At 46.7% G+C, this 27079-nt stretch overlaps 1 protein-coding gene across 2 annotated transcripts in view; it reads left to right on the top strand.

The window, feature by feature from the left end:
• Positions 1–4403: 4403 nt before the first annotated feature.
• LOC138580390 (3'-5' exoribonuclease HELZ2-like) overlaps positions 4404–27079 on the top strand; it is a 957207-nt gene continuing 934531 nt past the window's right edge. For both annotated transcript variants that reach the window (XM_069650902.1, XM_069650903.1), the window contains exons 1-2: positions 4404–4579; positions 7408–8607. In XM_069650902.1, the coding sequence (XP_069507003.1) occupies positions 7610–8607 (998 nt within the window). In that variant the 5' untranslated portion in view covers positions 4404–4579; positions 7408–7609. The remainder of the gene's footprint in view (positions 4580–7407; positions 8608–27079) is intronic.

Here is a 27079-nt window from a genome sequence, read left to right as displayed (position 1 = left end):
ACCTGAGTAAATATAAAACAGGATGACCACTTGTGTTAGTGTGAATTTCCCCCAAGAGAAATAGGGGATGCAAATTACCATAGGTGCAACCAGGCCATGATATCTTGCACCCCCACATTCAAAATGTATGGGGTTGTCCAGTGAGGGGCTAAATCGTGCATATACATGCGTCTGGTTTTCCCCCGGCGGACATATTTGGCACAGAAAAACCACTACAGTGGTGAAGGTCGCAGTGCAAATACTTAATAGCATACAGCGAGGCATGAGTCCCAAGGTGCAAAGTGGGGGTGGAGTGACCGTCTGGATTGTACTGCTAAAGGTGTTTTAAATCCTTTACTTACCTACTGGGTCGGCCGCCCCTATTAACTAACATGTCTTTCACCTTCTGCAACCGCCTTTTTTTTCGAATCGTTTAACAAAGATTTGACTGCAGCTACAAGAACATTTTGCTCCTGGGCACTTTGCCCTGTACCACTGACTCTGGCACAGACCTATTGACTCTGGCTAAATATGTTACAACTGCCTTCTCTAGATTGCTTCTCACCTAGAAATGAGTTGGTGCACCTAACTCTTATAACCACCTTTTTCTTCCCTCTTTTTAAACTTGTGAAGTGCCATTTTGCTCGGTTTTCACCTCAGTATTATACATGCTAAAGTACTGCCTTGCCTAACTTGTTCACAATCATATTGGGAAGTGTTGCTGGTGTGTTTAAGTGTATATTCCTGTATTACATGGCATTTTCCTCCCTTTTGAGAAATTGTTAGTGACATTTCTGCTTGGTTTTCACTGTGCCGTTTTGCTCAGTTTTCACTCTTGCTCAAACTTGTCTACAATTGAAATAGGGAGTTGTGTATACTTTTCTTGACTGATTTAACTTGCTTTTATAATAGTGATTTGTGTGTGAACATCAGAGTGTGTAAAATATATATATATATTATTTTTGATACAAAGCTTTGGTCAGTGTTTCCTTGTTCCATAGTATTGTAGTCCTAATGTGTTAAACCTGAATACTGCTCATCTCCCTCTTGAGATAAGTCTGACTGCTTAGCCACAGCTACCAACTAAATCTTTGTGGTACAGACTGATACCAAAGGGGATTTATTGCATATACCTGTAGTCTTAATATTCTATAGTGCTCCCTAAGGGAACTGCGCAGGATTCTGCCTAACATGGATTATTGTACATTAAATGTAAATTGCATGCCGGGAGCCACCACGGTTAGCACTTATGTGGTATTGTGTTCTCTGCATGCAATTTTAAACGTTTACAAGGCGGCGGGAGAAAGAAAGTGGTGTTTACTCTTATTTTCCTCTCCATCTCGTGAAAAATGTAAACACTGCCTCCAAATACACTTTTCAGGTGGTGTTTACTAATATATTCATACTTAATTCATGTGATCTTGACCAAAACTGGGGCGTATTCCATAGTAATACACTTGTTCTATGCCTGCATGAAAATCACATGCAGGTGCACAAAGAAAAGCACTGATGACACATAGGAGAAATGTGGCCACTTTATGTGGTGCTATGTGTGGTCCAAATCGGCTGTACACAGGGCTCAAGTCCTAATAAAAGGGGTGGGGGGGACTCTGACATATGCATTGGGAAGAGACATCACAAAAAGTGTACATAGACTAAGGCGAAATGTGCAAATTTCATTCAATTTGTCTTTTCCAACTGAGAACAGATTTTCGTAGAACATTGCTGGCTAAGTGTAAAAGGTGCACACCTTTTATGTCTAAGAATGTGTAGCAAAAGAAATCCTGTATTACAGATTGTCAATATGAAACAATTTAGTGCTGTATAATATATTTCTGTGGCCTTGTGGCTGTCTGGATTCACATTGTGGGGCTTGGCTTAGAATCTTAGCCGTCTTCTCAGCAATGGGCTAACATTTTTATTTCCCCCACCGTGCACTGAAATATGAGATGTTATATATATATATATATATATATATATATTTATTATTTTTTTTTTTTTCAAACGAAAAATTGTGCCCCAGGACAGGGCAAAACCAGCGGGCTGCACTCCCGAGAGCAGCTGAGTAAAGGAAATCCAATGTCAGCAAAATTAAAGGCTTGACAGCAGGATCAGGCAGCACAAAATCTTCTTTATTGATCCAAAGTGCATAAGAAAGGGAAAACCTGAAGTAACAGAACGACGCGTTTCGCGGTGCTCCGACCGCTTGTTCACGTAGGTAGGGGAAACACAGACAAAGGACTCCTTAAAACGTTATATAAACTCTATGGTAGCAGTACATAGAACGTCTCTGTGCACAAGTCAATACAATATATTGGACACTAAGCGGCCATGTTGTAGCATATCAAAGGCAACGCATTCTTTTCTGGACAATGAAATAAGGTACACACCTTAATCATTTGAACATTAAGTAACGGCTTAGATTGAAAATGCTGCCGCCAGTGCCACGAAAATCATGAAAGTGGGAACTGCTGAAGAGACGGCGTATAACGTGAGAGGAAATAGCTGTGGGAGGAATCTTGACGGTAAAATCACCGCTAAATGTAAAAGACAGAGTATGTCAAGTAAAGTGCTCCCACTGTGGGTGCAATGTACAGGGGCAAGATGGACCACAACATGCCTCTAAACAGAATAAACTATCAAATATAAATAAAAAAAGAGGCGTAGTCAGTAAATGCCTGTCATACAGACGTATGTGAAATCCGCGCTAAAAGTCTGCACACACACCGTTATATAGCCATCTCTTCAAAACAGTCCCACGATCTGAGTTTCATACGTGACATTAACTGTATGACGTGTATGCATGCCCCATGGTAATCAATAGTCTCAAAGTACTGAAACACATCATTGTCATTGTGCATATACAAGGGTAAAGATGGGACAAATCAAGCAAATGTTGCAGTATGTGAGCAATATAAAGTGCATAGTGCATTAGCAGCCAAAAAAGTGCAAAGTGCATAGCAGCATAGAAATGGAAAAGAAGGGGAAGGGGAAATAGTAAAAGGGATGAAAGTTGAGAACTCTACAGCAATAATAATGTGCACAGTGCTCTACGTCCATGGATGCACTGATGTATACCTTTATGTACTGGTAATATAAAACATAAAACCATAAACATAGTTAACAGAGATAAATCAAAAAATCATGGATGTTTAAAATGACATAGTATCTCAAATGTTAAAAAATAACCCTGCTCTCTATGAAAAAATACATGGCACAAAAACCGTGCATACATGGAAAGCTGGAGAGTAGTCAACAAGTACATCCTCAATAAAGTGCAAAGTGCTTTAACCATAAAATACCCAATATTAAAGGCAAACTAACTTCCTTATAAACCTTCTACTGCATTGAGGTGGTACACATGAGCCTGATCGTCCCAGTTAAAATCTATAGTCATAATAGACCTAATGAAAAATGTATCATAGCAAAGTAACCCTTGCAATGTAAATGTCTACATCACAAGTGATATAAAATAACCTCCGGTAATGCAAAAAGAGAGGTAAAAGGCAAGGCAAAATGAAGGGCAGAGTAAAAACGGGTAAGGAATCCAAGAGACATACTGTGTAAAAATATCCATCACAGTCATCAAAGTTAAAAGCTTCCCCTACTACTAAACATGTTAAAAACAAAATTGTGCAAGTTAGGCTACACAATACATATAACTTTAAAAACACACCTTGCCCATCTGAAATAATTACTGTGGATCTTCAGTCTGGTATGAGATTCTGATCCACGTGTCAGAGCTACAGGGAGTGATGGCAGGGAACATTAAACAGCGCCTGTGTATTTCCTTTAGGCTCGAAGATTGCATCCCACGCTCTTAACACGGGAAGCCGTATATTATACACTTTAATGTGCTATTTGGCTTGCCATGACAGCGTGAAAAGCCACGCCCACCTGGTACCTCCGAGGGTAGGCTACTGGGTGGGCGTGGTTCCGGAGATTGCCGAACGCCAGCCTTGGGACTGCAGAATACCATACAACACCGGAATATCGGCTTTGTGCAAGTGGCGAGCTGTTTCATAATAGAGGAGGGATCTCGCAAGGCAGCAGAGCACGCGCTGGGTGGCACCGGGGCGGGTTGTAGATTTCTGAAGTTTGCCAACTTGCCCCGGGTTAAAGATGTCGTTCTGTAGCAGGCAACGGGCACATGCAACTGATAGACTCCGCTTGCATGTACGTGGCTTTCAGGACATGCGTGAGACTGGGATGATGGGCGAGGATAAGGGGCAGGCACTTATGACAAGAGTATGGTGTCCGACACACAACAAAGAGGTGGGGTGTAACTTCCTGGAGGTATATGCGGCAAGTCAAGAGCAAGAATCGAAACTGAATGGAGGCGGCAAGGGCGGCCGGTGGGGGGGTAGGGGGGGAGCAGATATAAAGGGACAGACCGATGCCAAGCCCACACAGACCAAGAAGAATCCTAACCCACGAAGATGGAGCAATGAGGCTCAAGCCTCGGTATCCAAAAATCACCGGTGATGGATAACATCTATCAGCAAGTTTCATGGGAACAGAACTACCGATAGTGACAGTTTTCAGGAAGCAGAGGAGCAGCGCCAGTGCTGCAGGGACCAATACAAACTGCCAAACTCAGGTACAGGAAGAGGGTCGCCAAATTGAGGAGAGTTTGGGAGATCTAGCCAGCGGAGAGAGCCACCCTGGGGCGAGGGTCGGGGTATGCAGACAGAAATAATCCCCTGACACAGTTAAGGTCCACTGACACACTTACTCCCTCGGCCCAAATACTGCAGCCCTCCTTTAGTATTTTCAGGTTGGCTAATAGTTCAGCATTACGTTATTGGGAGATGCGCTGCACCGCTGCGTTCTGCTTCCAGGCTCTGGTGGGTCGTTTAGAGAGTGTTAGATTGCAGGGAAGCGAGAGGAAGGTCAACAGAACATTGCTGCGGGTGTTGTCTGATGCATTCCGGTCGGAAGCACCTGGGCACTGTCAGCACTGCAGCCTTATGTGTTAGTGGCCTGTGTGTGCAGAAAGAATACCACCCACTTCCAGAGCCGAGTTGCTCGTTTTTCTTATTTGCTTTGTGTGGCTTTGAACTTTTCGAAAGTTTCTGGAGATTGTTGCACTTGTATGTATGGAGTTTATAAATTAAGAAACAGCGCTGTATAAAGGAAATGCGCCAGGCCAGGGTATTCTAAGTAGGGTGTCGATGAGCTGGGATGATGGGAGCAGGGGGATGGGAACTTCAGAGGGGGTGAAACTGGGTTGATTGGCCAGATCCCCTTTGAAAGGAATGTAAGGTCTTCAGGTCCTTCCTGCTTAATAAACTCCATTCACAAGCGTGCGTCCCTCTTGGTATGTAATGTTGTTGGGCAGGTTTGGATGCCGTAGGTAGGTCTGTTTGACCTTCTATTTACTTCTAAGTCGAACTTACTAAATGTACGGGTTTAAGGTGCCTCTCGGCAAGTCTTGTGAGCCCGCTATTTCATTCGGCTCATCGTAAAAGTGTGGCACGTTAAGTCTCTAAAAATGCATTTGCCCATGAAAAGATATTTCTGGTATGAAGGATTCCCTTTCTAATTGCCGGTTCTAACTTACCCGCTGCAAGCATCGCTTTACACAATGCCAGAGGAGTACAATGCAACTATATACAGCGGCCCGTTAAAGCACCAGCTGGTGGCAAAACAATTACCACAGGATGTTAGCAGCAGCTTCCTGTACCCTGTTCTACCCATTGCTTGGTTACTGCGCCAGTGGTAAAACACAGTTTTGAGGGCCACAACCTCCTCCCCTGGAAAAAGAACCCTCATTGTTAAAGTGATAGTTAATTTAAAGGGGCGCTAATACATTTAAGGCGCGCGTTAAATGGGGCCGTTTGGTAGAATACACACATGATGAGGAATGCGCATAATCAGTTGTTTATGGTTCATTTTTACCCAAGATGCCTTTATACCTCGTGCAGGTCCTTCCGGCATTGTTTTTACTACTTCATGTCCCTATATTCCATCGCCAGCTAATAGAGCATCATGGAATATCAGTGAGACCAAGGGACCCCAGGGGCATCTGTGCCAAGGTGGTAAGGGTGGGTTCATCCTTCAATGAAGTGGACAGTGTCTGCAATGATTCCTTAAGGGAATTCACGACTGGCATATTCGCCCCTAAAACTTGAGGCAATGACAGGGATATGATATGACATGCCATTTATAACGCGCCTATACACAAGTGTTTCAAGGCGCAACGAGGCAAGGGAGGGAGAACAGTGGGAAGACAGACAACGATCCTACTCGGCCAAGTGTCATTCAGATCGCAAGTGCAAGGGAAGGGGGAACAGAAACAGAACAGTGCGGAGGGGATGTGTGGAGGTTTAGTTTGCTCAAGTTTTTCCCAGAGTCTCAGGTACATCCGAATTGGAATCTGGGAATACGGCCTTTGAATTGCAACATGCTCTCCCAACCTCCTATTACACTACGCTCTCTGGCCTTTGAGAATGGCACAGCACAGGCCTCCTTTATGGTCACGTTAAGTTTGTAAATCTAACGCCCCACACCTTTCTTATTCACCTGTGTGCATTTTGACTGGGAATTGATTGTAGCCTCGCACAGCCTATCACGTGATGCCGATTGCCAGATATGTGAAATAACTGACTCTATTACAGCGTTTGTAACATTTTCAGGGGTTAGGGCTTGTTTAACCCCTTAAGTGCTACAGGTGAGTGCATGTTTTTTCTGAATTCCCATAAGAAACCATTGTAGGCTCTGCCCAGCCCAGTTAAATTACATTCTTGTGGCAATGTACATTTTTGTGGGTGCCAGAAAGCTGCAGCACTTGAACTTGTTGCTATTTTGGTTTCAGTGAAATGTGTTACTGGCAACGTACCTGGACTTTAACTTGTACTCCCTACCCAGCAATTTTCGTGTCCCCTACTCTGCTTATATTTGTGTACTTTGGGTTCAAGCAATGGTTGTAATGTTGATTATCATCGCTGGCCCATGTATGACTTTTTTCAGATGGTGCTCTTTTGAAAGGATTGTAGATTCAGAGGGGGGGGGGGCTGCCTGTGAATTATGATATTAGAGAGGCTGTGCCTTGAAAGGGCAGTCTTCCTGGTTCCATTTAATAATGTCCCCGCAAAAATGTCTCCTGACAAAAAAGTCGCTGTTTTTTGCAGAGACAATGTTACATTGGACATGTGGGGGACACCCCCGCAATCCCCAACCCCAATGTTAATTTTCATTTTACAATGGGAGCAGGGGACATCCCCGCAACCTGTCCCCATACATGATGTCACCATATATAATGTTGCCAATGGCTTTACCCAGCGACATATGTATGGGGACATTGTTACCTGATGCCGTCTTTTTCTTCCTGAAGGAAGTTACAGGGACAATCCTTGCCACTAGTAATCTATTAATGTGAAATCTTCTAACAAAAACCTGTCATCTTCTTTTCTTTTTCCCTGCCAGGTTTTCCTTGCTGGATTTTATTATCCAACGCAGATATAGATGGCAGCAAAAGACAAACAGGTGTGATGACTCTTTGCTTGCTTAATTCCTCTACTTGACTGAGCCTGTTTGCCAGTGTACATACAGTCTGACTGTCCTCCAAAGCATCCTGTAGCTTTTTAAACTTTTTAAATAAAGCATTTATATTTTATCAGTGAGCCCCATGGCACAGGGGAATGGTTTGGGGGCATTGGACCGCCTGCATAGGCAGCTGGAGCTGCGACTAGCCTGTGCTGTATGTATTGTGAGACAGAATGAAAGCACCTTTGTTTTACGACCTTGGAACCACAATTGCAGTGCTCTGACTCTCTTGGGGCGTCTAAAGGGTAGTGGCACTGCCCAATGGCACGAGATTCGCCATAAGCCGGACTTTCCAATCCCAGTCAAGTACGTAGTTTGCTGGTACTACCGGCTTGGGTTTGGTTGTGAAAGGCACAGAAATCGATGCACCTTTGCCTGGAGCCAGGAGGAGGCGCTGGTTTGGACTGTGGAGAGGGACATGAACTTGCATCGCAATGATCTGCGGGCAAGGCTGCTGCATCCACAGAGCAATACTGTTCGGGTCACCAGCCCCACAAAGAGCATCCTCACTAACCGATCTGATATCCTACAGGAGTATGGGGGCCAATTCCAGGAGATCTGTGAAACTTGTTTTTACTGCACGCCGCCCAGAATCTCTCCCTGGCCCCTCAACAGTCTGTGCCGTAGTCACCGTGTCGCTGAGCCTCTGCTGGTGCACATCATGACAGAAGAGGACCGCAAGACACATTACAAAGAGATTCGGCCTGTGCCCGCCATACGGCCCCTACAGCCTTGCCAGTTCATCCTAAGGGGACTACCATGCAAGCATGGCGCCAAGCGCTGCAACTACGCACACAGCGAAGTTGAGATGATGGTCTGGGAGGCAGAGCGGCTAGGAAAGCTGTTGCACTCTGATTTGCTGACACCACCTCTGGCGAATGGATTGGCTGCTGAGGTAGAAATGCCAGTGGAGGAGGTGTTCTACTGCCGGGTTTGTCTGGTGACTGCCACCTCCCAGGAGCAGTTTGAGAGGCACTGCGCATCTCTGGAGCACACACAGATGATGTCTGATGACACGCTTACTGTGTGGAAGTACCGCAGTCCACCATGTGGAAAGGCAAGCTTCACACTCTGTGAAAGGTGAGTACCATCAAATGTGTTGGTCCTGTTGGGCATGAAGTGGCTACTAAATTAAATTGTTGGTTGTTGTGAAAACTTTACCAAATGCAAAAGTTGAACAATGAGTAAGCCTGAGGCAGTTGGACTACCTGGAAAAAAATGTGTTCCTCAATGTTTTCCCTTCAAAGGAGTGTAGAATTTGACTGCAGGTTGTGACTGTCGTCCCCATTATATTTCCCTGCCAGCACTCACGCTTAACCTACTTGATCGCCAAGTTAAGCATTTGTTACTAAATACTATTAGTGCACCTGTGTGTAACATTTTTGTTTTTTCCTTCATAAGCTCACTATTCCAGAAAACCGCTGCAGAATGTGTTTGCTGCACTCTCTATAAAAACATAGCTTCGAATGTAATGTCTGAGACATCCTGTTAAAGGCTTCTTTTAGGTGAATACCCTTTCATTGACATATTTACTATTCTCTTTGTAAACCCCCATAAGGAGTCACCCCTTCTTTCCGCAGCTGTATTCATGTCAACATTCTCAACACTCCTCATAGCCATCTAACGTATGCTTGTAACCCCTACCAACGTACAGGGGTCCATGATTTAAACCACTTGTTGTGGGCCCAGGTCTCTGTGCAGTCAATCTCCATGTTCTTCTGCAGATTTTGCCTCTGCACACCTAGCTAACAATAGGCAGAGGGGCCGCACAACTTCACCTTTCTCCCCTCTTGCTGCATGCTCACAATGCATTATTGCTGTGCAGGCTTGTTGCATTCTTTACGTGCTTTGAAGTATCATGCTAGACTACTTGGTTCCTCCACTTGTTTAAGACCTTCCATTCTGTACTCTTCCTCAATGCAGTTTAAGGAAAACATTCGGATCTGTGTGGGCAGACTCCCCTCATCAAATCCCTGTTTAGCTGATTTGGACTGCTGGAATTCGCCCACAGAGCACCAGTCGAGCACCCACCGACTCTGAACTGCCCCCCACTCCTCTGTCCTGTAATGGTGGTTTCATCTCTGTACACCCATTCCCCCATATGACACCACAAGTTCCACCTCTTGAGTCCCCCATCAATGGGGTGAGGGGGTCCCGGACGTCGTGCCCCCTGCTCTTAGCCTTCCCTATGCCTTCCTTATCCCACTCCCTTACCCCACCCCCATGTTCTCCTTAGCTGTTCTTGGCAGCTTGATCCTCTTCCTGCCTCTGTGCAGCTTACAGTGGTCCTGGAAAGTGCACCACGTTTTCTATGACTGTTTGGCATGCATGTGGGCTGCTCTGGTTACCCACATTTGGTGAGGATGGTTTGGTGAGTCAGTCCTCCAAGAATTTCGAGATGTATCCAGATTCTTTAATGTCAGCTTCCACTGTCTCAGGTTCTTTATATTGCCCTTTGAGTCAGCTTATCGGTGGGTCTTTGTGCTGTTTTGAAAGTACACAGGAGCAGCCCTGAGGCTGACATGACACTGTACCTGGGAGGAATAATCCATGCAGCACCCTTTTCTTCAGTGCATCTAAGCAGCCACTTGTGATGTGTGAACATCGGTGGCTCCGCAAGCTATCTGCAATGTAGTGGCGTGTGGGCATTACTCTGTCGGGGGATTTGCTGAATGGAAGTGTGAACACGCAGGGAACTAGCACATGTTGGAGGGGCTGCAACATGGTGACTCATTCGGAGACCTCCTATGCTAATGCCTTATTGCATAGTGCTACGTTGCCATAAGGAATGTTACCATTGCTTGTTTCTTTCACCATAAAAAGTAAATCTGCTTTCCCTTTTAAGACATGCCTTTGGGCTTAGACATTTTTGTAGTGGCCTTTTCACTAAGAAGGCAATGGTGGAATCGTTCTCCTTGTAGCTTTTCATACATATGAAGTGTGTGTCGGTGTGTGTGTTTTTTTCTGTTTTTATGCAGTCGAATGGCGAGCAGGTCTGATGTAGAGGGGACCTTTAGTCGAACATCACACATGGGTTTTTAGCAATCTGGAGAGTCATTCAGGGACCATGCAGGTGGCGAGGCACAAGGAATGTGCCCACGTTTAAATGCCTTTTGATTTGCAGCCCAAACATTACAACCAAGCCCAATGGGATAGACGAGGCTCCAGATACGAATTTGGGATGGGGGTATTTTACTCCCTACTGTTGGGAGTAAACCCTTTTTTCCTGGAAGTTAAATAGGACTCTTGGCTGGACTGGTGTCTTTCAGGCAATTCTAAATTGTAAGTCTGATGTATTTTTGTTGTAACACAATTTCGTTCTGCTCAGTACCTCTCCCTGATGCATGACTACCCCGGAGGGCCCAAAAAAATACTTAACATACATGAAATGAAAATGTGTTTCTGTTTTATCCTGGGGGCTTGCTCTTCAGACCGGCTAATGCAATAGTAGAGCTGTGTTGCTGATGCTTCTGGTATGAACACATTGTGGACAATTATGAACAAATAATTGTAGGAAGTTTGCCAAATGAGTGAAAATAAGTTATCTAATCAGTTTGTCTGTGCACATGACCATAGAATGCATGCCTAGTAGTAAGAAAACCCTTTTGCTTTACACTTTCTATGACTTTACGCATATGCTTGTATTCTTAGAGCAAGCCCAAGTAGTGGAAATAGCCAGGAAGCTGCTGCATTAGCAGTAAACTGAGACCCTGACTTTTGTTCGCATAAAGCCTGGTGATTTAATGCCTGTCAAGAAGCAAATGTCACACCAAAGAAGCTGCTTGTTCTCAGAATAACTTCAGAGCCACAGACGAAGCCATGTGCTTTCACCTCAGCCCCGCTTAAGCATATTATTAATAATAAAATATGACTGTGAAGCCTTTGAAATCTTCTGTGCTGGTGTCCCATTCTGCTGGTTATGGGCACAGGTGGGTATTATGAGATGTATTGCCCACAAATTGGCTACCCCAGGTGGGACCTCGTCTCAGTAACATCCACTTGGATTGTTCTGCCACGGTTGGAGAGTAGGCACCGGACAGGTGGAGGTCGTGGAGCGCACTGCGTGAGGTGGAAAGAGGATTCCTGCAGCCACAACTTTCACCCATCAGTCAGTCTCTTCGACACGTTGATCTCCGCGACCGACGTTGCTTGCCTGTGTGTGGAAAGGAGGCTTACACTCCTGTTGCAGCGCCGGCTCAGAAAACTGCAAAAAAAAGGGTGTAACTGTTTCATGCAGGGTATGATGACTTAATGCAGAATTATGTTTTGCAGTCTGATGTTATGAATGTGTAGTGTTGGGTTTTCTATGGGAGCCTTGTGTTAAATGAGCCATAGAGAAATACACCTTGTGCACACAAATTGACAACATGGGATGGATGAATCATGAAATGACCGTGTAGTTTGTATTGATTGTGGGAGCACTATGTTAAGTGGGCCATTATCAATGTAACCTTGTGATCACAAGAAACAGTTACTGTGAGAAATGGGAAATTCATGCACTAAAGGATGTTGTGGGTTGCAATGTTAGTCATTCAGAATTAGAAAAAACATGCGTCTCCTCCCCTGGAAGGTACGCTAGGATGGGAGTTGATGATCAAGAAAGACTTGGGGGTAGTGGTGTTTTTGTGCAAATTGCATGAATACACTCCCGCCAACCCTGATTTACAGTTCCCCATGCATAGGTATTTTAACCTAGATAAAATATAATATTTAAGGGAAATGTTAGCCGCTAAGGGTGACTAGGCCATTAGACTCTTGCAATGGGAAACATATAAACAGTTGGAAGATTGTGCTAGACAAAAATCTATGAGAGAAGCACAGATTAAAAAACGTAAACCACAATCCAAAAAAGACAAAGTGCGCACATATGATCATAAAGAGAAGAAAAAGGATTGGGAAGATGGCGACCGTGAAAATATAATGAGAATTAAGGGTGTGTATGTAGCCAAGGCTTGTCCCTCAGCCCCCGGAGTGACCTTAAAGGATGAGACAGACTTGTTGTTAGAATGTTTAATGGATAAAAGACCCCCCACCCCACTATCGGGTACCTGGTGATAAGGTACTCTCCTCGCCACCTCGTGCCCACAAGATTACAACCCACGACACGGAAACCGCAGAAAGCATAGTGTTAGCATGGATCAAAAATAGGGTAGAAGGAGTAGAAAAAGCCAAAGTGCCGCAGCAACGCGATACACTTATATTTGCAATAGTACAAGAGCTATGCAAACAAATGTGGCTGTTACATAAAATGGTTAATGAGGAGGATGAAGTGTACCCCCTACCGAGCGATTATTAGGACAGAGAGCAAGCAATCCAGTGGTGTACGCTTGATTAAGACTCCTGTCCAAAAGTTGTGTCAACGTTTTTATGTTGGATCATAAATTCCCCAAAACGGTCTATGGTAACTCAAACTTGAAGGGCGTGGCCTGGAGCCGATGGCGTTCGGAGGCTAATCCGCCGAGATCCGGCCGAGACGCCGTTTCCAGATCCTCTATCCCGGCTCGAGCGAAGCTGCATCAATAATAAAAGTCCACGGAGGTGGGGGAAGCTGATCCCGACAAGCCCCGCTCGCTTCATCGGGGAATCGGACCCCCGAGACGACACCAGCGGCCCCGAACTGCACTCCCCCCCGCCTCGCAAGAAAACAAGATGGCGCCGCGCGCCAAGTAACGAAGCCGCGGAGAAGCGCCACCGTCGGCGGTTACTGCCCGAGTAGGAGGCAGCGAACCAAGGACCGAGGAACCCTGGTGCGGCGGCAACCTGAGGCTCACACCAGTTTCCGGAGCCCGCGTCGGGCGGCCCCTCTGCTCTGCGACCGCTGATCCAGCGGAGCCACTCAACCACCCCTAGCCCATGATACGCGGACGCCGCCAGCGCCGCGAACAGCCTGAAGAGGGAACACACGGTCCCCGGGCTCACACCCGACTCCTATGCGGCAGCTGACCCGGCAGCGAGACCACGGAGGGGCAGCACCTGCGGCACATCCCCCCCCCCCGTAATCCCTTGGCGACCCGGATACCAGGAGGCGGAACACCGGAGCTACGGAAGAAGCAGCACGGCAGGACTGACCGAGACAGACCCTGCAACAGCCACGAGAGGTAATCACCCACAGCCCCCTGGCACTTGGGGTCGCATATAAGTGTGTCAGTGACACAGACACCTCACGAGTTGCCTCTACAACCCCCCAATACCACCACCACCATCGCCCAGTGCCTTACGAACATTAGTAGCCCTCCAGATAAGGGGGAAGACAACGGCCCCTAAGAAATAGAAGCCACTTTTTTGGATCCATACAACGGGGATTGGGAGCCCACCCAGACCCAAGGATAGGCACTCCTAATTACCCCCTACCATCTCCACTGAACTCACAGCCCACAGCAACCCTGTGAACACCTACCAAGCCCTGGTAGTAGGGACTCGAAATTCCACCCCAACACAGAGCCCTAGTCACAACACTAGAGCCGCTCTAAAATGGCCGCCAGGAATAAAGCCAAAGCAGCCACCATGGACTCCTTTGTCGCTGCCAAGCCGAAAACACCCACCCAGGCTAGACCTAATGCTGCCGAAAACACCCAAACTAAAGAGGGTGAACCCACAGACAACCACTCTCAAATATTGGAAGCCATAGCCTCATTGAGGACCCACATAGACTCCAAAATAGACGAGTTCAAAATTGACATTCAACTTATCCGCCAGGATGCACGCAACCTGACGGAGAGAGTGACGATTATTGAGAACTCAGCAGAAGAAACGGCCGGGGCGACCGCATCATTATGGTCTGAGGTTGCCGATCTGAAACGGAAAGTTCACGCTCTCGAGGAAAGGGCAGAGGAGGCTGAAGGTCGGGCCAGACGGGGCAACATCAGGATCCTGGGGGTTCCGGAGGGAAGTGAGGGCCCAAACACCACAACCTACGTAGAATCCCTACTATTGCAAGAGATTGGAGCCGGTAAGATGACACAGGGATTCGCGGTCGAGAGGGCCCACAGATCACTCCAAAAACGCCCCCCCCCCTGGCTCGCATCCCCGACCAATAATTGCCAAGATACTAAACTTCCAAGATAGGGAAACCATCTTAAAACACTCCAGGGAAGAAGGTCCCATCGAAAGGGGAGACTCTAGGATAACCATATACCCGGACTACACCCAGAAAGTCCAGAGAGAGAGAAATTCTTTTGTTCCGATCAAAGCAAGACTCCGCCAGCTAGATCTGAAATACAGGCTGCTCTACCCCTCACGTCTGAAAGTTATACATAAAGGACGAGCGATATTTCTCGAAAACCCAGAGGCCGCCAACATGTGGCTCGAGGACAACAACCTTGCCGACGGCAAGGACACTCCACATAATAAAGACTGAGCTCCCCATATTACCTGAACAGGACACATACAACGCAGAGGCAGCCCAGCAAAAATTGAACCCGGACATCAGAAGGTAATCCAGTAACAGCATGCCACACGGAAACGACCCTCGTTCGGCCTCCTCGCCGGGCCCCAGCCCAACCTCCCAGCGAACAACCCTCCCGGGTCAGGCCAACACCAGACCCAACTCGCGCCCGAAGCCCGGATGGGCCTAGACGGCTCGAGAGCGCCCGAGCACCACGACACGAGAGTAGTCGCTGGGCGCACCAGTTTGAGTTATGTTGTTTGTTCCAACAGTTACACAGTCTTCAAATCTACACTGCCGAAGAAACATACGCCGGGTGCAAGAAATGCAATAAGAAGTACAAATTTAGGCCGTCCCTGTCCCCGACCCCCTGAATACGGACCGTTGTCACTCCAGGCCCCAGGGATGGAACCCCCCGCCGGCCCCGAAACACTGATCCAATGGCGTCACAACTCAACGTGATGACGTGGAATGTGAGGGGGATGGGCTCGTATCTCAGACGGAACCGCATACAATCCTTCCTCCGAAGGAAGAAAGTTTCAATTGTGTTCCTACAAGAGACACACCTCACAGAAGATGCCATGGCCAAACTAGCGGACCGATGGGATGGGACGCTGAAGGGATCCCCCTACTCCAAATATGCAAGGGGTGTGCTCACATGGGTAAACCCGAATGTCCCCTTTCAGCTACAAGGATACGAGACTGATAAAGAAGGCCGTTTTGTGATCATGTGGGGCACCATAGAACAAATCCCGATATGCCTAGCTAACTCATACTTTCCACCCCACGGGATACCATTGCACCTCGGAATGATCAGTGCAAAGCTGGCGCAACACCGAGACAGAACCTTCATATGGGGCGGTGACTTCAATTGCGTGGTGGATGTTGCCATGGATAGATCAACACCTCCTCCCCAAACAAAAAACCCTGCATCGAGCGCCATGAAAGAGGCACTATCGCAGCTTCACTTAATAGACATATGGAGAGAACAACACCCCTCCGAAAAGGTCTACTCCTACTACTCAGCTCCACACAGAGTCTACACAAGAATTGATTACCTCTTCGTTGATAGAGAACAAATGCAATTGGTGGAGTCTTCCAAATATTTGGGCAGATCGGTCTCCGACCATTCACCACTGGTCATGCAATGGCAGCTTAAAGGTCCCAGACCCCCCATCCCTATGTGGAGGATGCCTGTTGCGGCCCTGGAAGACCCAGAGTTCAAAGAGGACCTCGCCGAAAAACTTGAAGAATACGTTGACACCAACAAGGGCTCAGTATCCTCCTGGAGCACACTGTGGGAGGCCATGAAGGTGGTGGCAAGGGGTGAAATAATATCGAAAGCTGGCGGCACTCGCAGGCAACTAAAGGCGTCCCTCGATTCACAGGAATTGGAGATAACACGCCTGGAATCTTCCTCTAACATCACTCCAGTAATTGAGATGCAACTGAAAGAGCTCCGCGAAAACTGCCAATCCTCCTGGGACAGATTAGAGAAATTCGACTACGCAACGTACACCACCAGATCCCATAAAGAATCAGATAAACCTGGTAGGCTATTGGCTTGGCTATGCAGGAAAGAACATCCTAAACAGCTCCCCACCGAGATATTAGACGAAGAAGGGACATCTCACAGGACGCAGACGGGAATTAACAAGGCATTCGCCAAATTCTACTCCAGGTTGTACACCCACGACAAACATATTCCCAGAGACGAAATCATCGATACACTGGAAGAGATTGACCTCCCCAAGATCACCAACGAACAGAGGGATGAACTAGAGAAGGAGATCACGGCCGAGGACGTGAAGGCAGCAATTAGATCGCTCGCCACCGGCAAGGCCCCTGGAAGTGACGGCCTCCCATCTGAGTTCTATAAAACATACGAATCCACCCTCACCCCAATCCTGCACGAAGTATATCAAGAGGCCTACACAGACGGGGTCCTACCCAACACCATGAGGGAGACAATAATCATTCCCATGCTCAAGCCATATAAAACACCCACCGATTGCGATTCCTATCGCCCTCTGGCCATGCTAAATTATGACATCAAGATCCTCACCACCATACTAGCTGGTAGACTCGCCAGAGTGCTGGGTTCCATAATCCACGAAGACCAAAACGGGTTTGTTCCCGGTCGCAACACCACAGCCAACCTGAGAAGGCTTCAACACATCATGGCAGAGACTTATGAAAGGGATGAAGGCCTAGCGGTGCTCTCACTTGACGCCATCAAAGCCTTCGACTCCATCTACTGGGAGTGGCTTATCGAGGTACTGAGAGGATTTGGGTTTGGCGAGGGCTTCATCAGATGGATCACGGTACTATATAACTCTCCAACCGCAAGAGTGAAGACAGGCAGAACGGTGTCAGAACCCTGGCAGATACAGAGGGGCACTAGGCAGGGATGCCCTCTCTCGCCTATGCTATATATACTTGGCCTGGAGCCGATTGCTGTATATTTTAGGCAACAATTTTTCGATGCTGGCATCAAGGTCGGCAATGCTCACAACGTGATTTCCCTCTACGCTGATGATGTTCTACTGTACCTAAATGACCCCAAGGTCAATGCACCGATCACACTGGAGGTACTAGACAATTACTCAAAATATTCTGGAATACAATTTAGCAGACACAAATCCTCAGCATTCCCCCTGGCCGGCTTGAGAGGCCTAGCAGAGACCGATCTCCCGGCTATTGGAATAAAATGGCAACTCAATAAGTTCAGGTACCTAGGAATTAAAGTGGGCCACACTCCGATGCTCACACATGAACACAACACGGAAGCTGCCATATCAAGCCTTCGCAGATCCATGAAATTCTGGTCTAAGCTCCCGCTAGCAATGGTTGGTAGAGCGGCGATTGTCAAGATGATAATTCTCCCCCGGTTCCTGTATTTCTTCTTGAATATATGCTTCTACGTGAGACCACCCTTCTTCAAGAAACTTGAAGCGCTCATAAGAGACTTCCTGTGGGGCCCCAACAGGCACACACTGTCCTTAGCCACACTATCTCTCCCACACAAGGAGGGAGGAATAAAACTACCGGACCTTCAGCTATATTACCTTGCGGCGCAGCTTAGCCACATCACAAAGTGGCTCTCAGATGAACCATCCGCTAAACTGGGACTCCTGAGTCAATTCTCCACCAAATTAACACCCAAGGAAACCCTATGGAGCCCCCTACTACAATCCCCCGACGCCTCCTTTGTCATCGGTCTTGGCAGGCAGGTATGGGCCAGAACCTGTTACATCAGGCAAGTGAAACACCCGTACTCCCCAGACAACCCCATCTTGGTGGATGTGTGCAAATCAGAATCCGACCTATCCACAGCAAGAAGATGAGAAGTGGCAGGCATTTACACATGGGGAGATATGTTTGAGGAGGGAGAATTCAGAGAACTCGAGTCGCTGCAGACCAAAGAAGGGCTTTCAAGTGGCCAGTTTCTCTGGTACCAACGCATCAAACAAACCAGCAAGAAGAACTGGAACGGCTGGCCAGAGAAGCCCACTCCAGACCCGCTACTGCAGGAAATGCACGATCTTGGGGACGGATGGAGACCGATCTCCAGGCTCTACAACAGACTCATTGATAAACCCAACCCCAAGGGAGAGGCACTGAAGGCGAAATGGGAAGCAGATATCAGAACCACGCTCACAGACAAAGAATGGGAAAGAGCATTAATATACCCCAAGAAAGTGTCCAGGAACTCCAGATTCGGTCAGATCCAGCTGCACGTCCTTTATCGAACGTACATGACTCCACACAGGGTGGCTTCCTTCAACAAACAAGCTTCCCCGGCATGCCCAAGGTGCGGGAACGACAGAGCGGACCTGATCCATATGTTCTGGACATGCACTAAAGCGATGGAACTGTGGTCCAAAATCAAACAGACCTGCAAAGTTGTAGGAATGGAAAGATATAAGTGGACACCAGGAGAATGCTTACTGGGCACTTACCCCAGACCAACTAAACACAAACACCTTGTAAAAATTATGGACATTTCATGCATCCTAGCAAAGAGAACCATAGCCATGGCATGGAAGAAACCAGCCGGCCCCAGACACGAACACTGGTTGAAGGAGATGCAGAGATGGACAGCAGCTGAAACCAGAGCCTGGCAAGATGGAGTCAACTCCACCGGAGACATGGCGAGTGGGACCCTAGACTCCTGGAAGGCCCTACTGAGAGACACATCCTTCAGCGCAGACCACAAACCCCCTTGACAACTCCCAACAATATGCTACAACTGAACGCTTGAGACACCACAGAAGACTCCACCGATTCCTCGAGACAAGTGATCTCTCTTCACTCACATTCACCCGAGAGACATGCACCACACCTCATGAAGACTGTCGTTTTTATGTTCTTGTTTTTATCTTTTTTCTCTTTTTTTACTTGCTATCGAATACAGTTTATATGTTTGTATTTGTATGCGCTTAATACAAAACACCAATAAATTACTTTAAAAAAAAATGGTAACTCAAACTTTTCGATGAGAGAAGTACCTGGGTTTGATTCTGATAACCCAAAACACCAGGTCCATGTCCCCTGGAATAGGATGGAGTTACTTTCTTTTACTAAAGATTATCCAGATATTAGACAAAATCCAGAACAGTGGTACACCCAGATGGACCGAGTTCTTAAATCAGGTCCGCTCACGCTGGGAGATATAGATCAGTTGTTTTCGTGCATTCTACCAGCAGATATATGGCACCAACGCAGAATGCAAGACAGTTTAGATCCTGTCATTAAGTGGGATGAGCTGACTGTGGCAGCGAGCAAAAGGGGAAAGACTGGGGAATTGTCCAAAGCAACAATAACTTTCCGACACTGCTGATAAACACATATCCAGCAAGTAGTTCCCTGCAAGCAAATGAATTGGGATAAGCTGACTGCTTACAGGCAGGAAGGTGAGTCAGTAGAAAAATACTTTGCACAAAAGGAAGAAGCTTTTACCTCGTTTAGTGGTATGGATACGTCTACCCCGGAGGGGCAAAAAGCGTTCTCTTCCCATTTTGTTGAAGGATTTTTACCTCACTTAAAAAGTGACATTCAAACATAAAAGTCCACCTGGCCAACCCAAAGTGCTGCTCAAATATTGACCATGGCTAGGTTTTATGCAAACAGCCATGCCAAAGACAAAGGGAAAAAAGAAAATAAAAATGTGATCATTAAAAACCAGAGCATTAATGTAACAGGCTTTTCCAGAAAGGGGAAGGGGAATGTATAGAGAAGTAAGAGGTGGTAGGTCCCGCCAAGTAATGGAGCAGGTATGATAGACACTGGGTGTTATTTTTACAAGGCATAGGACCACTGGATAAGAGAGTGTCTGCTGAGCCGGAGGCGGTGCGGGCTCTCTTATGGGCGAGGAATGAGGAACTTTTATAAGGACCGAGGCCGGGAACAGCATAATAACTAATACTGGGGCACTGGAAGAGAATAATGAGCAACAGCATCATTATTTTGACCCTGGGCTAGGCCAGCAGTATTCATCTAGGGATTGTTACGAGGATGATTACAGTACAATAGACTACATAGCATAGGGGTGCCATGGAGAAGGAAAAGGGCACATTAGTATCCCTTTAGGTTCAAAAGGGCCATTTGTAGAAGCTACAGTGCAAGACAAACCGTCAACGTTCCTCCTTGACACAGGTGCACCCAATGCATCAATTTCCCACAAACTAGTGCCCCATATTCCTCTCTCTGGCAAAGTAAACACATCAGTGGGATTCTCTAATATTCCGGTCCAAAGTCCAATATCTGACCCCGTACAGTTTACTATAGATCCTATATCTTGCATGGCTCCGCTTGTTGTTACTGATAAATGTGCTTTCAATCTGTTCAGAATGGATTTGCTGAAACATTTGCAAGCAAATATATATAGCTCGCCTGATGGAGTGTACCTAACATGTAATGCTGAGTCTTTTTCAAAATGTTTTCTCACTACTACTAATAATTTGCCACCTCAACTTAAGGTAGTTGACCCTATGATATGGGCCACCAGATCTAATGATAGGATGCATGGTAGTTGACCCAGTGAAAATACAGGATAAGCCCAGTGCGGGAATTACTGCAAATTCCTCCATATAGATTACGCAAGGCAGGGTTAGAAGGAATTAAGCCTGTAATACAGGATTTTCTAGTTAAAGGGATTTCAAAAGTAATTGTGGGGAGTCCCGGCAACAGCTCAATTCTTCCTGTGCAAAATCGGATTGATGGAAAGCCTTTTGTTCCAGCACAATGCAGACTGATTATCGATCTCAGAGCAATAAATAAAATTGTAGAACCACATGACATGACTTGCCTGTTCACCATGATACTGCCTTCAGCCCAATATTTCACTGTTATGGACCTCAAAAATGCTTTCTTTAGCATTCCGATCTATTAAGACATTCGCTACCTATTTGCATTTAATGTTGAATTGCAGTCCTACACCTTCCGTAGGGCCCTCCAAGGCTACACTGAAAGCCGAAGTATTTACAGCCAAGTACTGAAAACACAGCTAGACATGTTCACACGACAGCAAATACCACACTGCTCCAAGACAGTGATTATTTGCTGATAGCTGCAGACACGCAAGAGCAATACATGGATTGCACTGTCTGGTTACAATTTGTAGTGCCATTGGACATGCAGTGTCCCTAAAATAAGATACAGTTTTATAAAACCAAGGTCACCTATTTAGGACACCTATTGTCAAAAGGGGAGTGGAGATTACACCCTCAGCGCCTAGAGGTTATAATGAAAATACATATCCATATCGCACAAAATGATGTCAGATGGTTTATAGGGATGATTTCATTTTCCAGGCAATGGATTCCTAATTTTTCACTTTCATCTAAACCACTGGTAGAACTAACCCTGAGTAGCTCTCCAGTACCCTTGATATGCATTTTGATGTTTTAAAATCTGCTGTATGTAATTCACCTGCTTTAGGCTCGCCTGATTATACTAAATCATTTACGTTGTTTGTGCATGAAAAACAAGGCTGTGCGTTATCTGTACTAACTCAACAACAAGGGGGTAAAAACAGACCATGTGCATATTTTTATTCCACATTGGACCCAGTGGAAAAACCACTGCCAAATTGTTTAAGGGGTGTAGCGGCTGCAGCTTTTTCTATGTAGTAAGCCGATACCATAATATTGGGATACCAAGTTACATTGTCTGTCCACATGCGGTTCATATTTTATTGAACAAAACTAAAACAAAGAACCTGACAAATGCCAGGTTAAATAGATTTGAGCTGACGTTATTGCCTCCAAACATTTCCATACAACGTTGTAACACTCAAAATCCTGCCACCTTGCTACCCCTGCCATCGGATGAATCAAAAGTAATGCATGATTGTGTATAAATAACACATAAGGAAACAAAGGGACGGGTGGATTCGATGGATGCACCGATTGATAAACCTGATGGTACATTATATGTAGATGGCTTGTGTTTTAAATTGCGAGATGGTACTACCACAACATCATATGCTATTGCAACATTTAAAACCATTGTTGAGACTTGTAGGATATCTCAGCATTCAGCCCAAGCCGCTGAAATAATTGTTCTTACGCAAGCTTGTGAGTCGAGCTTCGGTCTTTACACTGACAGTCAATATGCATTTGAAGTTGCTCATAACTTTGGCCATTTATGGGCTGAGAAAGAATTTTTAGTTTCACGTGGAACAAAAATACAGCATGGTACATTGATTTTGAAAGGATTGTATGCACCGACCCTGCCAAAGAAATTAGCCATCATCAGCCAAATGCAGCGCCCACAAGGCTGTTGTAGAGGATGTAGGAAAAGGTAATGCTTTTGCTGATCAAATTGCAAAGGCAACTGCACAATCTCCGGTTTCCCTTATCTATGTCATGCACATGATTCAGCCAGAGAACATCATATTTGATAATACATTTGAGACAGTACTAACTATTCAGCCTGAGGCCACTGAGCAAGAGCTTCAGGATTGGAAACTGCATGGGAAATGTATAGACTGATGCTGGGTGGTTCCATGTAATAATGTCGCCACAAAAATCTCGCCATGCAAAAATCTCGCCGAAAAATGGCCGTTTTTTGTGGCAACATTATTGCATGGAACATGCGGGGGACACCCCCGCAAACCCAAACTTAATTTTTTCTTTTTTTAAAAAAATGTTTTTTGTCCCTGTCCCCATATATATGGTCACCCATATAATATCGCCGTGACCTTTTCCCAGCGATATTATTTACGGCGACCATATATATGGGGATAATATTACCTGATACCTGCTGGGTGGGACTCACAATACATGCCCCTAATGTTGTGTCATGCCAATGGCTCATTTCAAGTAGGAGCGGATGGCATGCTCAGTCTGCTGACCACAGTATGGAGCAACACTAAATTAAGACAAGCATGTTAATGTTAATGTTAAAGGACATTTGTACCGCGCACTATCACCACCGTAGTGGTCCCTTGCCACTCTGGCGGCTCTGAAAGACGAGAGGAGGTTGAGTTAGTGGGAGGAAGCAGGAAAAGTACAAGAGAGCAGTGATGTTCTGCTGGCGGCCTCAGCCCGGTGGGTCCGTAGGCAGGGCCTGGGGTGTTTGCGGCCGGTAGTCGTCGTGTACTGTTGTGCAAGGCTATGTGTGTTTTTGTTTTGTTGTTGCAATGTAGTGAAGTTTGTGCGGTTTGTTGTGCTGTAGGTTTTGGTTGTGTTTGGTTTGGAATTTGAGAGGTGTATGCAGAAAGGGAAATTGTTAGTAGTGTTGGTTAGTTTGCGTCTCTATCCTGAATTGAAGCGCTCGGCTTGCGTAGTCTCCCCTGTTGGGGCTCTGTCCTGATCTGGGTCTGACTGGCATACAGGTTCCATACTCCTCTAGTCCCGCGTTTAACATGCTCCCTCATGGCTCCCCTTATCCTCCATTTAGACTCTAGTGGCCAGGGCATCTGCTAATGACAACCTCTCCAGTAGTGGGTAGATTGCCAGTGTCTCGATAATTCCACACCAACGTGGTACCTGGCGGTAGTTAAGTTACGGGGCGGGCGAGAGTGTTGGTGGGATTGTCTGGGTTAGTTGACTCAGTCTCTGTGCATGCTGCCTGTGTTCCTGTCTATCCGATGTCACCCGTCAAGCTGCCGTGGGCTTTACTCTACCCGGTCAGGGATGTCCGTGTCTTTCCGGTTTAGTTATCCTTTTTACCAGTTTCCTTTTTCCGGTTTAGTCTGCGGTGTTGTAGAGCCAGGTTTTTAGTGATTTCCTGAATTCTAGGTGATCTTCAGTGTTTCTTATTTCCTTTGGGATGTTGTTCCAGGTTTTTGCGGCTAAGTGGTAGAAGGAGGTGCCTCCAAGTTTTTTCTTGAGGTATGGTTTGAGTTCCAGGCGGATTCCGTTGCTCGATCGGAGGGGTCTCGTTGGTTTGTAGACTGTTATTGTCAATTGTGTATTGTAGAAGCAGTCCTGTCTGTACTGTCCATAATGTTAGCAAGGGAGAAGGTGCACCAAAAGGACATTTTAGACCTCCAGAGTTCCCTCTCGAAGCCCTGCAAATGGACTTCATTGAATTGCCTCCATGTCAAGGAAAGAATGTAGTAGTAATAGTATGCATGTTCAGCAAATGGGTAGAGGCGTTCTCATTAAAAGCCAATACTGCCTTGAGCTCAACTAAGGGCCTTGTTAAAGAATATTTGCCCCGGTGTGGGTTGCCATGCACTGCCATGCACTGTTTGGAGTGCCATCGGCGTTCCCTTTGTTAATACCACAATGGAGCTCGTGTGTAAGGCTTTGGGTATTAAACAGAAATGTCATTCGGTCTACCATTCCCATGCAGCTGGATTGGTGGAGAGAACAAACTCTACTTTGAAAAATAAATTGGCGAAGATATGCTCCAGTAGTGCCCTAGGATGTGTATATGCACTCCCACTAGCATTATTCTCCATGAGAACTATCGTGGATTCAGGAGTTGGATTGTCTCCTTACAAAGTAGTTATGCCCCGCCTAGCTAATGTATGGGGCGTGCCAAATCCAAGAAGACGGAGTACTGTACCTTACCCTTTGTTGATAGATTACTGTAAGGAGCTGAATAAAACATTGTCTGTTCTTTGCAAACAGGTTGCTGACAATTTGCCAAAACCCAGGACACAGGATTCAACCAGGCGAGTGGATCTACACGAAGAACTTTCAGCAAACACCTGGGTTGCAACCCAGGTGGAAAGGCCCAGTGCAGGTGTTACTAACCACTCAGACTGCTTTGAAGTGCTGTGGACACAAAAGGTGGATCCGTGGAGAACGCGAGTATCCCATGAAGTTCCGCTAGACATGGAGCCGAGCCCACATCGTTGAACAATGGAGCTTGCAAAGTAATGCCCAGGGGTGGTTTGGGGAAAGTTGCAGCAAGGGGCTGTGCCTACGAGCCTTGTTATTGCTGATGAAAGTTGGGGCCCGCCCGCAGCAGCGTCGCACAAGATGGTGACCACTGCAGAGCAACTAAACCTGCGCAGCCCGTTCACACCAGCGGGGACACCCTGCCAACGCCTGAGGCCGATCGAGGCCCTCGCGACTACCCCATTTTACTGATTCGGTGAATGTGCAAGTAAGGAGGAGTTTGGACGGGGCCTGGGGGAGTGGAGGCACAGAACGCTCCATGAGGAGGAAACCACAACAACGTGGGGGACCAGAGCAAGGAGGAGCTCGAGACCCGACTTGCGGTCGGCAACATGCCCTCCGGAGCCACAGAGGGACGATATTAAGAGGCTTCCAAGCCTGTCAACAACCCACAGGGAATAAATTCCCGGTACCCCTTCTCCCTTCCCTGGTTTAGACATGGAGTGCTCATCGCCCCCCGCCGAGACGCAGAACCAGCGAGCACACCGAAGCACATGCAACTAGTGGCAGGTACGAGCAGCTGCTAGCCCTGACAACCACACACATAAAACAGGAGCCTGGACCTCGAGTCGGGGCCAAGTAAACCACGCTCCACCCCCCCCTGCTCTCCTCCCTGCAGCAGGAGCCCTCTCCTCTATTGCATGAAGCCCGATTACCAGGGGAGGGAGGAATGAGACTGAACAACTGGCCGCAGATACATATTCAGAGCGCCTTGAGTTGCCTGACCTAAGCAGGTCACACTTGCCCCAGCTACAATGTCCAAGCAGCAACAACTGAAAATATAGCCACCTTATTACAGCCACATGATAAAAGCAAAAAAACAGAGGCTGGACGCTTCTCCATCCATGCGCCTGAGAGACCAGCAGGACAATGGGTCACAAAAGATGACATCCAATCTCTCCTGGCAGACATAAAAACTGAATTCCGGAATTGCATGACGGAAATCTCGCCTAAGGTGGAGCGCTTAGGTAACCGGATGGAGGAGCTGGAACACAGGGTCAGAGAAACAGAAGACCAGGCTCTGGACCATGCAACACAACTGACAGACCTATGGGGAAAACTCCAGGTCCTGGAAGAGAAGAATGAAGGCATGATGCTCAAGCAAGAGGACATTGAAAACGGGGCCCATAGGAATAATGTGAGAATTGGAGGGTGTGAGAAACCTGAGGGTGTTCTCACAGGTAGATCCAGGGGATCCTTTGTTCAGGTGGCAAAGGATCCATTGCCCTTGGATCCCGACCCTGGGAGCGGACAAGCGAGGAAGGATCACCTGGGTAAGGGGCCGTTGGGGCCCCTTGAAGGAACACCGTTGGGCAAGACGCAGTATCCCCTTTTTTACGATACACCCCTACCTGACAACCTCTAAGTCTTTATGGGATGTTGCCACCACAGTCCCATCCTACCCCAGTACTTTCCTTTAAGAAAAGGCAGGAGAAAACATTAATCTACAACAATACACCTTTTCTCCCCTTTATGACAATAAACTGCCCCCTCTTCAGTGAAGCACTACAAGCCCCATAATCCCTGTTTTTTTGTTCACAAACCTTTTTATAATCATTCAACCGACTTTCTCCCAAGATCTACAACTCACTACATTTCCCAGAAACCCCTTCATTCAATCTGTCTTCCAAATACTGTGAAGAAGAAGAAACAAAGAGGAATGAGGATTACCCATGGGAATCCCCGGGCCATTGAATCCTATAGACGACCGCCATCTTGTCACACTAACGAAGTCAGGCAGGCCCAACCCTAACCACACACCTGCAGCTTGTTAATATCACACAGGTGCTTAAAAGGGGCCTGAAAA

This window comes from Ambystoma mexicanum, chromosome 3p, assembly GCF_040938575.1.
Source record: "Ambystoma mexicanum isolate Mex_15411 chromosome 3p, UKY_AmexF1_1, whole genome shotgun sequence".
Taxonomy (NCBI): Eukaryota; Metazoa; Chordata; class Amphibia; order Caudata; family Ambystomatidae; genus Ambystoma; species Ambystoma mexicanum.
The sequence above is the reverse complement of the archived record's forward strand: the minus strand, read 5'-3'. Positions and strand labels throughout refer to the sequence as shown.